Here is a 16,557-nt window from a genome sequence, read left to right as displayed (position 1 = left end):
GATAGGACACACACTTACACACACACACACACTGTCAGGGGAAACAAAAGACCTCGTCTACTTGTGCCTTCAATTCTCTCCTGCCTCAATCAAGCAGGGCAGCGAGGCCACACAAGTAGCCTTATATAACTGTCCCTCCTGTTTAAGAAAACTCACGACTGCCTACAGCAACAGCACGGCCAATCAACTGCGAACAGAACCCATCCACTCTGGTCAGGCTGGTCCAGAGAAATCTGGGCATAGAAAGCCTGCATTCAGCCTGCATTCAGCCTGCATCCCCTCTCTCTGTAATAGAAAAATGGAAGTGCCCATGGAGGGTTTCTGGCAGTTGACACTATTGAGCAGTGGAGCCCATTCACAAACCAGCAGCGTGCGAGCACTCCTTTGTGAGAAATAAATTCCAGGCAGGGCGGTGGCGGAATGGTGTGTGTGTGTGTGTGTGTGTGTGTGTGTAGAGAAGTGCAGGAGAGAAGAAGCAGATGAAGGGAGGGGGAGAGAATGAGTGAGAGTGAGGAGAGCAGTTGAAGAGCAGCATTACCTCATCCCTACGTGTCTCACACTTGCATCACTTCCTGTGCAATTCAACCATCACATCCGACTCCACATCAGCACAGCCATGCCGGCAGGGAACCCGCCTGACCCACTCCGTATTACAGTCACACACACACGCCAGAACCACATTGCCTCAATGGGCAGGCATCATTATATAGGATGTGAGGCTCTGCATAGCGTAACCTGTTATTAGTGAAAAGCACTGCAGTACTCCACTGTGAGCATCACTAAGGTAGAGAATGCTAGAGGAACAGAGATGGTGGGAGGGGGAGATAAAGTGGAGAGAGAGAGAGAGAGAGAGACACAAACAGACAGAGACAGACAGAGAGGGAGAGAGAGAGATCTGAATAGCTAAGGTATGAAGAGCCTGTGAGGGTGCACAGGTGCTTTTCATCATGGCACAACACAAATAAAAGCACTGCACGGAGGTAGGATGGAGTAAAATAAAAAGGAAAATTTCCAGAAAATTCTTTCAACTCAGGCCACTACACCGCAGTCAGAGCTTCCAGCGCCGTGCTGATTAAGCAGCCTTACGATGTGCAGTTTCTGTACAAGGGCTGCAGTGGCCAGACAGAGGGAGCTGCCACTAGGCTACTCCTCAGGTATTTAAGGTCCCACACCAGGACTACCCTACTGAGGGGGAATGCTTCTCTGAGCATCTCTGCAGATATGGAGCAAATTCACAATCTTTAGTCTTTTGTGTAATATCACAGAGATCTGAAATAGAAGATTATGAGGCTTTGATATGAAACAAAGGGAATGTCCTTGTTTTTGTCAAATAGAGTGGGTTTTGAAGAACCGCATGTTCGATATGAATCTAGGTCAGATTGGCTGGATTCATTTATAATTACTAGCAAAGCGTTCCAACGGCTTTCAATTAAAAGTACGAGTGAGGGAGACAACCTTACAACCAGCTCCCACAAGGAGCATGTCAACATGATCCATGCATGATCACGGGGGATAAAACAGACAAAGATCTCTACAAATACAGTTTACCTGAAGAAAAATCCCAGTTAAGCTCCTAGAGACTAACCTCTTTGAAAATCAAATGGCAAATTAAACAAAGGAATATTTTGTATGCAAATCACACACACACACCGCATGGCCATGGCAGTCCTTGAGTGTGTGTGTGGAGGGCACATGGACCTCGCTGGACATCTATGTGTGCGCGCGCAGCATGTGACTATTCAGCCAGCTGTCAAACACACACACATACCCCTCCGGCTGATTTACTCTTCCATAAGAAGGGTCTTTAGACTAGTGTCTGTGGCCATTTCTGAGGCGGTTTTGCTGTGAGGTCATACAAGGCACTCTGCATTTCCACACAGACAGATTTGGCTGCCCACTGCCAAAACAATGCATTAAATTGTCCGGAATTAAATCTGAACGTGACACTCGAGCTTTGAGAATTTTGGTTTAAAAAAAAAACATCTGACAATCTGCTGTTCTCTTTGTTTTTCCATTTCTGTTTTAAACAGAGACCATTTCTGACCAGTGCTGTAGAAATTCACACCTAGTATTGAATGTAAAAACAATGTTCAAGCAGGCAATAGATACGTCTTTGCATCCATGTCTTCAAACACAACAAGACAATCGACACATTTTCCCTATGAATCAATCCTACTGTTCACTATACCTGAATATACCCCTCCTTGAATACATTTCTGTGTTTGCCCATGTTGTACAGAACCAGGATGGGATTCTAATGAAGCATAGACTAGGTTTTAGACAGGGGCATTAATGAGCCTTAGGCTGGTCAATTAAGGCCAGGCAGGGACACACCTTGCATAGCCATGACAATGAGTGGAGAGCCTTAAGGGCAGCAGCTCGGCTTTGTTTGCTGCCGCTCTCTCCACAAGCCCACCACACAGCCACAGTCTCCGGGGGCCCTCGCTGGAGCAACCAGGCAGGCAAGAAACAGGGGAGGAAGCTTTACATTACACAGTCCAGAATTAGCAACAGCCACCACCAGCCACGTGCCGGCAGATTTCAGACATAAAATAATGCTTTACTAGTGAATGCCAAAATAATGCTTTACTATTGAGTGAATTTGTCTGCCAGTAGCTGATTATTTTTTTAAAAGTTTAAGGGTGAACGAGTATTTCCACAGTGGTAATGGCCTTAGTGTGGCTCAATAATACTTCCCCAAATTGATTCATGATGTGCGGTGAAAATTACCCAAATGTTATTGCGAAAAGCACGTCAGAAAGGGCTTTAAATGTGCTCTGATGACGCTCATCCGTATAAAAATCACTAGAGTCCTGTTGTCAGGCATCCTTCCTTTTAATCAAGCTTCAGTGGTGTAGAGAGGTAATAGACAGAAGGTTAGAGGGCTGCCGTGTTTCCCCCTGGGTCTAGAAATGTCATGGAAGTTTATTTAGTGGAGGAGCCTATGGTGAGGGGTGTGTGTGTGTGGTTCAATAGTAGAAGGCTTCCATCACTGAGCGTCAGGCTTGAGATCAGAGCCATGCTGACAGGCTCTGACCATTAGCCATGCTTGCAGACACACTGCCCAACACCACAGCTACCAAACATGCTAACTCAGACACACTCAAAAATAAACCAGCAAGCCAGGCACACATACAATAACAGTACATGTATACACACAACACACACACGCGCCTCAGAAGTCCTAATCTTTTTTGCCTGACCAATATAATATGCCATTTGCTGCTTTGTAAGAGTTGGCAATCAAACTGAAGTTATCCAAAATCGGAAGTATATCACAAAGGCAAAAAAAAAAAAAGCATACTTCACAAGAACAAAGAACTCTCCACGACCTTGACCTACACAACTACCCATACTTCCAAAGGCTCTGGTGGAAAAGCTACATGCAAAAAATAAAAGCCCCCACCCCTCAAAAAAAGAAAAATCAAAGATCCAGCTGCACAGAGCCCAGTTGGGGAGCACTTCTGCTGCTTAGTGGTTTCACTTCCCTCTTATCACCAGCGAGCAGAGCTGGTGTGGAGGACGTCCTTTACAGCCTGTGCCCACTAGCCGCAGTGTGGGCCACGTCCAAAACCCCTCTACGCTCACACACAGGTGCTACGCTACATTTCCTCCAGGAGAGGAATTGCCATTCAAGTGATCAAGGGGGGCAGAACTAACAAGTCCTTGTTTAAGATCACTGGAATGTTTCCATGCTACTGGCCAGAAAGGAAGGATTGGGAGACCAAGTCGAAGTTTGAGGTCACTCTTAAAACGCATGCTATGGGGAGGTTCTAGGTAGATCAACAGCACGATTGTAATGGGAAAAACAACTTTGCGGAAAATAGCTAACGCGAGCATCTACCTACTAGCTCAACCATCCATGTCACATCAAGCATGAGCCAAAAGCCTGTGTGTTCTGTGTTTATTTATAGCATGGCTGGAGGGTACTCATCCTCTGCTCACAGAGTACACAAACACACTGTGTTTTTGTATGAAGCCTCAGTTATGACTGTGGCTAATAAGAGTGCTTTTCAGAAAGGCTTTACAATCCGACCATCTGACTTGAGGGGGAAAATGCTAACCATCTGGATTACTCAATGCAGGTTTACTGAATAAGCCCAGTCTCAGTCTCGGCAGGGACTTTAAGGTGGGGGGAGATCACAGTAACCAGCACTAGTAGCAGTTAAAAGCTCTAGTTTTTCTGTTCTTTGTTATGGTTTGGTAGTGGAATGGTTGACACCGCTAGCATTGTACTAATGACATGGGAGCAGAGCATTGACTCAAATTGATCCTGGAACTTCTGATTAATGAAAGCGGCAGTAAGATTTTAAGATCCATTCAGGGACAGAAATTAGTACTACACAACGCTTAATGAGACAGAACTTTGTTTAAACTAGTAGGATTATTATGCCTGAGCACTAAAGCAGCTTGTGCTTGGGCTACCTCCAACCATCTCCACACTCAAGCACAAAATACATGCCAAAAAACAGGAAAGGCCAGCGGCAGAGGGTTCTCCTTTAATAGTTTGCATAAAGACACCAATGCTGATCTTGTTTTTCAAAAGCAGTCGGGAATCATCTGTGTGTGTGTGTCCTAGAGTATTACTGCCTGTGGCAATATAGTCTACCCACATCCTACAAGCTCCCGCCCACCCCATGAAAACCAAGGATGAGATTGAATAACATCCACATACACACAGATTCCATTTGTGCCCTGGCGACAGTTTACAGAAAACAAGCAGATGATAAGAGAATGCACTAGTGAGCTCGGCTGGTCAGCGTCACCCATTTCCCTCCAGCTATTGTTTTAGCAGTAATGAATCAAGATGGCCTCAGGGCTTTTCCTGCATAGCGCAAGACCGAAGACAGCTGATAGACAACGGCTGGACCTGGGGACGTACATGTCAAATGCCTCAGACAACTTTCACCACAAACAAATTACATAGGCACCGTCTTGTTTAAATGCCAAGAGATTTCTCATGCCTGAATGTCAGACTCTTTGCCTTTGTCAACCTTCGGAACACTCCCAAATGTGAAACATGCACCACAATTTCAGCGCAAGTTTGCAAAAGCACGACTACGATGGTAATAGTAGCCTGTGTAATAATACCCTATGTATCAACTTGGTCTTAAAAACAGGCAGCTCCACAATGTGCCAATTGTCCAGATTCACAAAATGTCTGGACTCAAGGAGCATTAATCAGAAATCGGTCATTTAAATTTAAAAAAAAATAATAATAAAAAAATACACATTCCATTTCTCTGCTGACAGCAGAGGGACGACAGGTCTGTGGGTTTTAACTGATGACTCTCTCCTCACACATAATACCATGTATTTGACAAAAGAGCTTATTAAACCTCTTATCTTCCTCATTCAACCGATGCAAAGGGTTAATTACACTCGGCTCTGCTCTCCAGGCTGCATTTACCCCATTCCTGAGAGGGGAGATGGGAGCTCGGAGCTTGAGAGGGCTAATACCCCACTATGCTCTCAGCTACAATCTATGGGCAGTCCCCTTTTGTTTGATGTGGAAGTCAAGGTTAAAATTGTACAATTTTCAAATGGTCTCTGCAGCAGAGCGGAGCAGAAAGGTCTCATCCACGAGAGCTTTGAAGATGATGAGCATTAGGGGTGCATTTCATCATGTCTGTGCAAAGAGTGTGTGTGTCTGTTCAAAAGTATGTGTGTGTGTGCGCGCGCACATGTGTGTGTATGTGTGTGCGCGCAGCAGACAGAAGGGCATTTTGATCAGTTGACAAGGAAGCCAGTTCTCTGGGCGGTCCCATCTCCTTGATTGATCCTTCTGGGTCCAGTCGCAGCCAACCGGCGAGTTTTCAATTAGATAAATTCACTGATCAATCCCCACAGCCACATCCAAATGACATTTTCCACCTGCTGTGCCAACGTCCACTGGAACAACAACGGTTACCTGCACTCTTGCCTCAGTGAGCTGGTTAATGAGGCGGTCAGAGCTGCTTGAGCCACCCGTGCCATTATAATTAACCCATCAGACCTCATCCAATCACAGAGTCAACTCCCTGCCTAAGCAAGGACTATATAATTTCATGGCCTCGGGGGAAAAAAGAAACACTCTGAAGTCAAAAGCACAAAGCTAGAGGCTACCAAGACTACAGCTACAGCTGAGCAATAGTTTAACCATCTGCACCACAAGTGAGATAACCAAAGCCAACAGGGTGTAGCCCAGTTGCAAAGTTTTATAACACAGCTGACATCACTTCTGTTCTGTGTGAAAAGCACAAGGCTACACAGAGCAGCAGTCGTTCTCTGCACTGTTCTGGGCTGTACAGACTGAGAGATTAGCACCACATATGATGTGTTACGTGACCTGTGTTGCCTCTTTAATGCAGTCTGGCTTGCCATGTGGTATGCTGATCTAAGCTGAGCAAAGAGTGGTAGCGACTAAGAAAATGCAAGCGCTGAGCAAACACTCCTATCAGCTATGCAATGCTTTCACTAGGCTCAGTAGCACATTACCGAGCATACCTCAACTATACAACTTAGGAGGAGTATGCCCAGGTGAATATCACCCCCAGGGAACCCTTATATGTAGTGTGTGTTGTCCAGTCTTGGCTATGTTGTTGTGTTGGTTGGCTGATGGTGATGCTTAGTAACAACGCCTCCTTTGCTGACTGACTGAGTACTGTGCCATTCTCTACACTAAACAAAGCAGGAGGTATGCAGTTAGAAAATGTGTGAGGGCCACTTGGCACTGTGGTCATTATTGTGCCATGTTGTGCATGACAGGTTGATAGAGAGTCCAGGTATACTCACAGTTCGTCTCGTTGTCTCTGTGAGAGCACCATGGCGGTGACGTTGGGGAGGGAGGGGGGAGGCGAAGGGGCGTGCGTGCGTGCGGCAGCTGCGGTCTCCTGGGCAGGAGATCACTGATCGGACGCTGGTTCCGGCGCGCAGGAAGGTTCTGCCGCTCAGATCACGCTTCTCCTGGAAACGGTGACCCCGAGAAAAAAAGAGACGCGTGGACAACGACAGCCGGCACACAGTCACTGGCTACAGCTTCCCTGCATCTGCAAAAGAGGGGACACGGATCATTAGTGAGACTGGACATTCAATGTCAAAAAATTAAACCCATTTAACAATCATATCCATGCATACCTGCACAGTTTGACAGAAAAAAAAAAAAAAAAACACCAAAGTAGACAACGCGAACCAGACAGAACAATAGAATCTAGCACCTCCAGCATAGAGCTAGGAGGAGATCGTGACACTTGTCCACCAGTGGCTAGACAGCCTGACAGTGGCTTAAGGGGTTAAAAGACACTTCATCAGGTGTTCCATCTGTTCCATCCCCCTTCACTCTAGTCTCCCTCCCTCCCTTTCGCCCAGGCAGCCATGTCGTCCGTTTTGTTCCCCAGCTCTGCGTCCCTTGTCGGGAGTTCTGTGAATACGTGTAAGGGAGGGGGGACAGATGACCCAGATTCCTGCAGTCAGCCCATCTCAGGCTCTCCGTCGTCAGCATGCAAAAACATACCACGGCAACCACCGGAGCAGGTCAAACATTCCAGCCAACCGGAGTTCAAAGCATGCTGGTCTGTGACTTGTGTTTGTTGTGCAAGAAAGGCGCCAAACAAAGGAGCTTTGGCTGAAGTGCCAAAATGCAGGAGTAGACCGCAGTGCAGAAACAAGGGCTGAAAATCATGAGGGAAGTAATAGCTTATCCGCGATTCCTCTTGGCATCCTATTAGACGCCAGTCGCCCATAGTCGCCCCAGCCATGGCACCGAGGGTGAGGCGCGGTAAGCTCCTTAGTCCTCTTGAGATGGGGATAAGAACAACAAACCTAGTAGGCAAACCCCACCCCATCCCCACCAACAAAAGCTTCTGTTCAGCAGCCCACAGCCTATCAAAACAGACGTACAGTAAGAGTTGAAAAAAAGAATGAAAGAAAAACAACTGGTGTAGTTAAGAGGCATAGGAACAACTCCGCACACAGATCCCAGCCAGAGTATTGCAGCCAGGAGACACCAGAGGGAGTAACGTCTTCCCCCTCTCCAAGATTCATGGACCGTACTCAAGACCGGCCAGACTGGGAGAGAAATGACATGGGCCTAAATATTAATGGGGCGAGATCTGAAAATGGCAGCCAGCCACACATTCTGTGCCTTCACTTCTGACGATCGCTTGAAAGCGCCATGTCTTATCGGCAATGCTAGAGCGTGTGCTTGATAATTTAATGCAAAACGCCTGCCTTATCAGTGGCAGATAAATATTTGAAACATGCCTGCTGTGTGCAGCACCTAACCTATGACCACTCACAGCAGGTGAGGCTCAGGAACAACCACTTGTTCAGTGAAGCAGATAAAGCGCATTTTGTCCTAGTGCAATGGCAAAGGCAGTATACCAACATGTATATATTTATCTATTGCACCTGAGAGCAATGGCATGTATATCCTCCCCCCTCCCTCCCCCCATCAATAGCCTTCACCACAGGGGAAAAAAAAGACAGGAATCCAACTGGAAATACCTCCGGGGTGGAAGCAGAATCACCCTCAGTGCACTGCTGGTTCACTTGTCAGATGACTTGATAAGAGAGCTGGAGGGGCCGCAGTCTTCAGCCTTTACAGTGAATCATGAAGGCCCCATTTCTCTACTAAACAGGGAGAAGGGGAGGGTGGGGGGCTCTTTTTCTCTAGCAAGACTGTTAACCAGTGAGCGCAGCATAGGGCCATGCCAGGAATGTGAATGAGCAATGGAGTGAGCAAGGGCGGGCAAACAGGCTGCCCCGTCTCCCTTTCACGGTTGTCACAGATCCGGACAGCATGTCATGGCATCCCTTTCACTCCTTTGTTTTAAGGGATTAATAGTGCTTCTACTCAAAAGAGACGAAGATTAAGTACAGACTTATACCAAAGGGACATTACCTCTAATGTCGCAAGACATTACCAAGAGCAACAGCCAAAAACTAGCCCTGCTTTTCATGTGGTTCATGGTCAAGCTGGAGGTTTAGGGCATTAGATCAACAAAGGGAGTCAATTTGTTGTGCAGCTCAACGCCACTGCCATGTATACATGTTATGTAATTTAACAGAACGAGAGACTGAACAAATAATAGCTGAACAAGAAAGAAAAACTAAATCAACTCTGCAGTGTCAAAACTGTGATTGGATAGTCATTCTAATATCTTATTACAAATCCTTCTACAATAGACCTAGAGTAAAAGCTGTGTTCAGAGCAAACAAGAGGGCTACAACACAAAAGCAATTTACTGAGGCTCATGCCAACTATGTCACCAAACAGATATGGAGAAATCACAGCCCCAGGCAACTACACAGAAATGTAATCTCACCTCTAATTAGCATTAGTTGCCAACAACTCAATGTTATTGATCGGCAGAAACCCCCCGAGATCAACTTTATTCTGCAGTTGCCATGGAAATCCACAGTACTGCATTGTAGTACAGCAGAAGGAAAAGCTTGGTTTGAAAATTCAAAACTCATCAAATAACTACATTAATTAGACGTCACCAGTAAGCAGACATGACCAATTAGTTCCTGCATCAACTTGGAAGCACCAGGCAGGCATGCTTGTATTTCCTCTTTAGTCCGCCGCTCGCTGGCATTCCAGTAACCCGCTGCTGATGGAACCCTAAGTGCAGAGCTATATTTCAGCCAAGGGAGATGGAAGGCGTCTCTTAGCAACCAGGCTGTGTGCTAGACTGGCACACCACAGAGCTGTGGCAAGGCAGACCAGTGACCGTTACCCGTTAACCGATACAAACACCAAGAAAAGTCTGCACTACTGGCACCGAGGAACACGTCACTACAGAGGGGGTTATCAGTGAGGTAACTGAAAGCCAGCTAACGGTCATGCCCTTGAAATGAGAAAGAGAAAGAGAAACACCCGCAGACACAAAAGAGAAAATACTCACACCCTCCCTCAAATCAAGACAATTTCAACCATTACACTTCGAAGGCTTCCATTTTAACACACCAAATTAGTCTTGAGCCTTTCATTCATGCATATTCAGCTGGCAAAATTGGGACAGATGGCAAAGAGACGTCCCTCTCGGTGGTCTGCTACATTATACAAGCTGCTGCAGAATGACCGGCAAACGAATGAGACATAATCGTCACCTCTGTCAGTGTTTTTATTTTTTATTTTAAAAATTTAAGAAATTGCCATGATTACAGGATCAGTGTCTGTATGGTCAGGGATGGCTGAGTGACACCTCTCAGCTCATCGCCACCAGCAGGTGATCATAAAGAGAAGGGTCAGGAGAATGCACAGCATCCCATTCTAGACGACCACTGCTCCTCACAATGTCCAAATACCACAATTTAAAACACAGGCTAGAGGCTACTAGCTATTGTGCAAAAGTCTTGAGCCACTATTTCCATTGGTTGTTTTAGCAATATCATGTTTATGTCTCATTCTTTTATATATATATATATATATATATATATATATATATAATATAAAAATAAAAACACAAAAAGGTTTACTGTTTATGTTTCTAGTCAAAGGCATCCATTAGATGTGATGTTTTTGTAGAATCATAATGACCATCTAGAGAAAGGGAGGCTGGTGGGCGGTGGTAGTGTAGTGGTTAAGGAGCTGGGCTAGCGTGCAGTAGCCTGAAAGTTGTCGGTTCAATTCCCGGCTTCCACCGTTGTGCCCTTGATTCAAGACCTTGTTGAATAGCTAAAGCTAAGAGAGTTCATTACTCTGCCTAAGTGGGAAAGGCATGGCCAAAGGTTTCTATTTGAAGAACCGAAGAATGATGCCAACTGAGACCGTATTCCCACCCAGGCGTACAATGCAGAGGGTCACTGGAGATGTACAGTACTTTTCGGGTGACCCCTCCTCATTGCACCTTGCAGAAACACTCCATTTTTGGGTAAGCCACAGTGATAAACAGCGGATCTAAAGACCAGCTTCACAGCTGGATCTACCAGCAACTTCTGGTGAGCTAAGCATGCCCGTCAGTGCCCTGGGTAGAGAACAGCAGCTCTGTCACCAGCTTCCTCCTTCTGTGATTGGTCATTATACCACTACTAAAACATTTTATGTGTTTTTACAGACTGTGTACACAAGTCCTGTGTTTACTAATTATATGTTAATAAAGAGAGTGAGACATAAATCCTTACAGTCCTTATGGCATTGCTCAAGCAAAGCATGTAGGGTGGCTCAAGACTTTTACACTGTACTGCAGTTTTAAAAAATCCATGATGCAACAGCACATATAAGCAGGGTCGTAAAGTAAAAACAAAAACTAAAACTAAGTTGCCATCTAAATTATAATCAAACATCACTCAACAAAGTTGCTGATGAATGAAAGTTCAGATAAATGTAAACAGACTTTGGAGTGTAATTAAACTGATAAACATAGAGGCATTCAAATGTCATAAACGCAATGCAGATTGTAGCCTACATGCCAGATATTAAATCATAAAAGCATGTTGGGGATCTGAGCACTACATACATAGTACAATGAAGCTTTAAATTAACCGCTTGAAGCACGTGATTCAATTTACATGGAAGTACTTAAATGAGTCTATTCACACTGGGACATGGGCGGCTTGTTGATAAACAGCAATACTGTTCATCTCTTTCAGCGGGATTTCAATCATTACCGAATACGTCCATAGCAGCTATTAAAATCAACCAAAAACTGAAGACGGTCAGGGATGCACGACTTCCAGGTTTACAGGGGCGTTCACACTGAGTAACGGATGTAGCGACAGGACATGTACACCAATCTGGTTTGTTTTGACAGGACCATAAAACGCTCACATCACACAAATAATAACGTTTTGTTGAGCATATCTATACGTAAAAGATGCCGATAGGCATGTTGCAACCATAGAATGAGTTACATGGTGCAGCTCACTGGGCTCTTCGAAATCAGCCTGTTTTTCCCATACAGCTCCACCCTTTTTCCTATCTTGAGCGGGAGTTGTCATGGGCAAACAACCAAGTGTCTGCTGTACTCCGACATGACTCGGCGAAATATAGGTTTTAATCAAATATTACTTTAATAAGGATAATAATATAGCTACATCCATGCTCATGTATACGCCTTTCAAAATCGAACTACTTGGTTTTCAAAGCAGCCTAGTAAGCTAGTCAGCGACAGTTAGCTAACGGCAAGCCTTTACAATGCAGTAGCAAGCTCATGGATATTACAAACTGGCTTTTCGTGATTGTGCTAAACACACGGACTTGAAACATGACATGAGACAATCTTTATTCTATTCAGTAACATGAAAATATACCAAATAAATAACAAGTGCACGGCAGTTCTCGCTATCGATCAGCAAACTGTCAACTCATAATTAACTTCATATACCTGCCTGTCTGCCAAAGTAACGTTAATGTCCACTACAGTTCAGACACCGAGCAATACGATACGAGACCACTCAACAACGCTAACGTTTCACACAATATTTATGTTCAGTTACATTATAGACGGGTAACGTTAACCGAAAGACATTAATTGATGAATGTTCCCGACTGTCCTTTTGACTCAACCGACGTCGATCATGTTTCCGACAACATTGCAATCAAACCAGACTTCCCACACTGAATTATGGAAGGTATAATACCGCGATAATGAAAAAACTTTACAACATTTCAGGAGACATTCCTATAGTGAATATATGAAAGACTTGGGGCCTTGACTACCCCATACACACAGCAGTAGCCTAGTTATGTTAACGTTAGCGCCAGAAGCTAGCTTACATGTGGGGAAAACACAGACGAACCTGTTGGTTAACATTTGCTCGATGGGGTCGTCAGACACTATAAAATACGTTTCACTATATGCACTTTGATAACCAGTTAATTGATGGTACAGCTCTATCGTTCAAGTAATGTTAGGTTAATCAACGTCAACGCTAGCTAACGCAGTTCATCAAGGACAGCAAACCCGTCTGTTGAAGTTAGCGTCACCACCAAACACTAACGTTAGCCAACTTACAACAGAACCGTTGGCGTTGTGATGTTTGTGTCAGCAGTCTGATATAGTGACAAAATCCTGAAGTTACGTGCATTATTGATAAGTTAATGCTGGCTAAAACAGCCAAGCTCAGCTCAGTGTGGGCCATTAGCGAACCCTTGCTAGCGATAGTGCACGGGTCAGTGAACGGCGAAATATCTCAACATGTTAGTAGACCATTTTGAGATTAAAATCACCAGCTGAGCTTGGAGACCGAGTTGTTATAGAGTATTTCCCCTGTCATTAATCGAATCTATCCTTTCTTGTATTGTAATTTTGATAGCCAATGCAGTGACCTACATTATGATCATGAAGCTCAACCAAACATGGTTGTTAGCCATCCTTGCGGATCGCTAGCTTGTTGGCTAGTTTGAGTTAGCTGAAGGGCCAACAGGTTCCACACACATTTTAGGCCATTAAAGTAGCCTAACGTTACTACTGCACCTTACCATCACCAGTGGGCTATATCAGACAGATATTATAGATAACTAATCCAAAATATGACCATAATGCATTTGCTCATCTTATGTCATTAACAATTTGCCTCAGTGCCCTTCCAGACTAGCCGGTTGTCCAACACCCACAAAATATTACATCCAGTGAATACTAAGGATGACGTTAGCCTAACGTTAGCTGGTCTTCACCTAGTAGTCAACAACCCAGATATCTAGCTAGTAACTCCAATGACATTGGTAAAATAACATGTTGATTCAGTACTTTTTCCGCAGTTCTTTGAGCCGTGACACTGCAAAAAATCGAAAGTGAAATAATCTTAAAACTTACCTGACTACAAATACTTTTCATTGACAATAGCAATTTACATATAACGTAGAAAAGAGTCGAATAACTAGTGTTATATTGCTAGCCAACAAACGAGGCTCCCCTAAACCTGCTGCTCTAACGGCCGGTCCGCCATTTTGCGACATTCAGCAGGAGGCGCAAAAATTACAGCCACATCGTCGTCTCGCCACCTACTTTTGCTTTACTCCCACAAAGACATTTGAAAGTAGATAACAGTACATCGGACAGTGCTTACCCTAATTACGAGTTTCGAATCCCGAGCCACCGCACACGATGGTATGGAACGCAACAAGATTTTATTTCGTTCTAAAGCGAGACTTCAGTCTCAAGGGCTAGCTAGATCTACCTTCTCGCCTCCCTCCCAGGCAGCTACAATCCTTGTTTTCTGTACCGCATTCGCCTTCCGAGATCGGGCATGCGCATTCACAAACTGACAGCGACGAGGTGCGCACGCCCTTTGCTTAGGCTATGATTTCACTTTTTCAAAAGAATAATTTCAAAAACTATTTTGGTTTAAATAGAGCATCTTTCGGAATGTCAGCAGTAGCCTGTGTACCAACACCCGGCTACACCGTTTACAGTCATTTGTTAAAAAAAACATTCTCGGAACACAAATACAATTTGCTAATCGTTTTTTATTTCTTTTCATACAAAAGCATAATCAGACCAAAAATAATTAGGTTGTTATTTGTAAACAGCAACAGACAGATAACCACACAGCAAACGAAACGAAAGCAGACGCACACTACAGGGGCAGAAAAATGTCAAATGATTAGCGTACAAAACAAAGACTCATTCAGTCACACAGGAAATATTGTATGACCAGTGTGCGCTCGACAGCAGCAGATATTGTAGTGGACAAGCTCCGTATATGGCCCTACAGCGTCATCCCATTCATTGCACACGGAGACAAACTTCTGACACTGTTTTATGACGGTATGCTGCTGTCATTCAGGTGTGTAGGGGCATGTATGCTGTCTTATGCTAATAAGCCAGTTGTTTTCATAAGTAGGCGTTGTATCACATCTATTCAGTCAAATCAGTCTCTTATGTTGATAATGGGCAGTCTCTATCTATGGAGAAATTAGAGTATATGCACAGGACAGCGGTCCACTTCGGTAAACCCAGCATGACATTTTAACACAATTGATCAGCGTTGTTCGGTGCACTTTCTTGACTGACACTCACTCATGCCCACAAGAGGCTAGGCCTAAACTTTAGGCTACCTGTGCTTGCGTTTTATTTTTTTAACAATATAAAACATTCAGCAACACTAGTTTTTACACAATTGAAATACAATGTTATCATCTGTGAATGCAATTTACCATTTCTGTAAATGCTCAATATTACTAGGCCTAACTTTATCAAATGAAACAACTATTTCGTTGGTTTAAAATGTCTCGAAAAGTAAAACATGTTCCACTACGGGGTACTTGAAACCCCCATCAGGCTTATAAGAGACATAATGAGATCATGTTTTTCATGCAATCAAGTTGTTATAGGCCATAATGCAGCCTATTAGATAAAAGATACAGATACACAATCAGAAGAAATGATAGAATTGAGAAACACAGCAAAGGATTTGTATTTAATTTTGAAAGCACCTTAATTCTAAGATCAATGACAAGAGAAATCACTGAAGGGCATCCCAAGACGCCACATGTCTGACTAGCGGATTGGCTTGTGAATGTGCCGTTTTTCCTCTCACAGATTCTTGACAGAACCTTTGCTCATTTCATCTCAACGTCTTCCTCAAAGCTCAGTTCACGTCAGTCGTTGACAGGAATAGCACAAACAGTCGACATACTGGTACAATATGTTTTACAATACCTCCTAAAATTCTTTTTCATAATTAAAGTCTTTTATTTGTAACCTTGAATTTTGCAAGGAAGCACAACCTCTTGTGCACAGCCTTGTGGTGACTAATAGTACTGCAAGAGAAGACAGACATTCGTTAACAACGCTGCTGGATGAAGGTACGATTCTGTTCCCCTTCATAATGTTAATTTCCATATAGATACTGTATATAAAGGGTGAATGATGAGGCAATAACAAAATCAACACAGTAAATCCAAACCAAGAGGAACTCTTTTACCTTTTCAAGAACAAAGAAAAAAACTGAACCACTCTGGTTTGAAGCAGACTGCAAATAGGCACAAATCTCACATTGCTTAAATTAGTCCCACATGGGTTTTTTTCCACCATAAGACATGGCATGATCAATTACTGTTGTAACTGTTCTCTTGGACATTCTTGCTGACATAGCCTATGGTTTTCAATACACATATATTTCTGGGAAAATAATAGATCAGGTAATCCTTCAGTGTCACCAAGGTGCAGCAGAAACCTGCATGAGTAGGCCAGGTCCAGCATCTGTATTGCTTCAATCACATACCACACACAAAACACAACTGAGACATTACCCAGAGAGAAACACAGTGCATGTACACAAGCCAACACACACTTCTGCCATTCTATTTTTTTTTTTTTTTTTTTGGTATACAACATCAAATCAGCCCATCTCACAATCCACTTCAGGTGGTGCTGATTGTGTTCAACACAGCATTAGAAAGTGCACTAAATACTGCTAAGGAATATGTAGTAGGTGTCTTGACTAGATGTCAAATGACTAAATCTTCAATGCAAAAAGCCAAACAGTCAAAGGACTGGGATGGTAGAATTGATAGAATTGATTCCATCAAATCAATTTGAAGTTTGAAGTCACTCTGTTGTTAGCAGTTTTGTTGTTATAATCAAGCCAAAGGCCAAACATCAAACAATTTGTTCTGAGCTATGAGCT

General features: G+C 43.9%; 1 protein-coding gene across 3 annotated transcripts in view; it reads right to left on the bottom strand.

The window, feature by feature from the left end:
- The window catches only part of pafah1b1a (platelet-activating factor acetylhydrolase 1b, regulatory subunit 1a), a 36,503-nt gene extending 22,276 nt beyond the window's left edge, over positions 1–14,227 (bottom strand). The window contains exons 1-2 of one of the 3 annotated variants that reach the window (XM_048264362.1): positions 13,993–14,227; positions 6,775–7,028 (exon numbers count right to left, since the gene is read on the bottom strand). In XM_048264362.1, the coding sequence (XP_048120319.1) occupies positions 6,775–6,806 (32 nt within the window). In that variant the 5' untranslated portion in view covers positions 6,807–7,028; positions 13,993–14,227. Of the gene's footprint in view, positions 1–6,774; positions 7,029–13,739; positions 13,969–13,992 lie in introns of those variants that run through there. The other 2 variants (XM_048264364.1, XM_048264363.1) reach the window with 2 other exon arrangements.
- Positions 14,228–16,557: the final 2,330 nt, after the last annotated feature.

Source organism: Alosa alosa, chromosome 15 (genome assembly GCF_017589495.1).
Source record: "Alosa alosa isolate M-15738 ecotype Scorff River chromosome 15, AALO_Geno_1.1, whole genome shotgun sequence".
In the NCBI taxonomy this organism is placed as follows: Eukaryota; Metazoa; Chordata; class Actinopteri; order Clupeiformes; family Clupeidae; genus Alosa; species Alosa alosa.
Note: the sequence above shows the minus strand (reverse complement) of the source record. Positions and strands in the feature narration are given on the sequence as shown.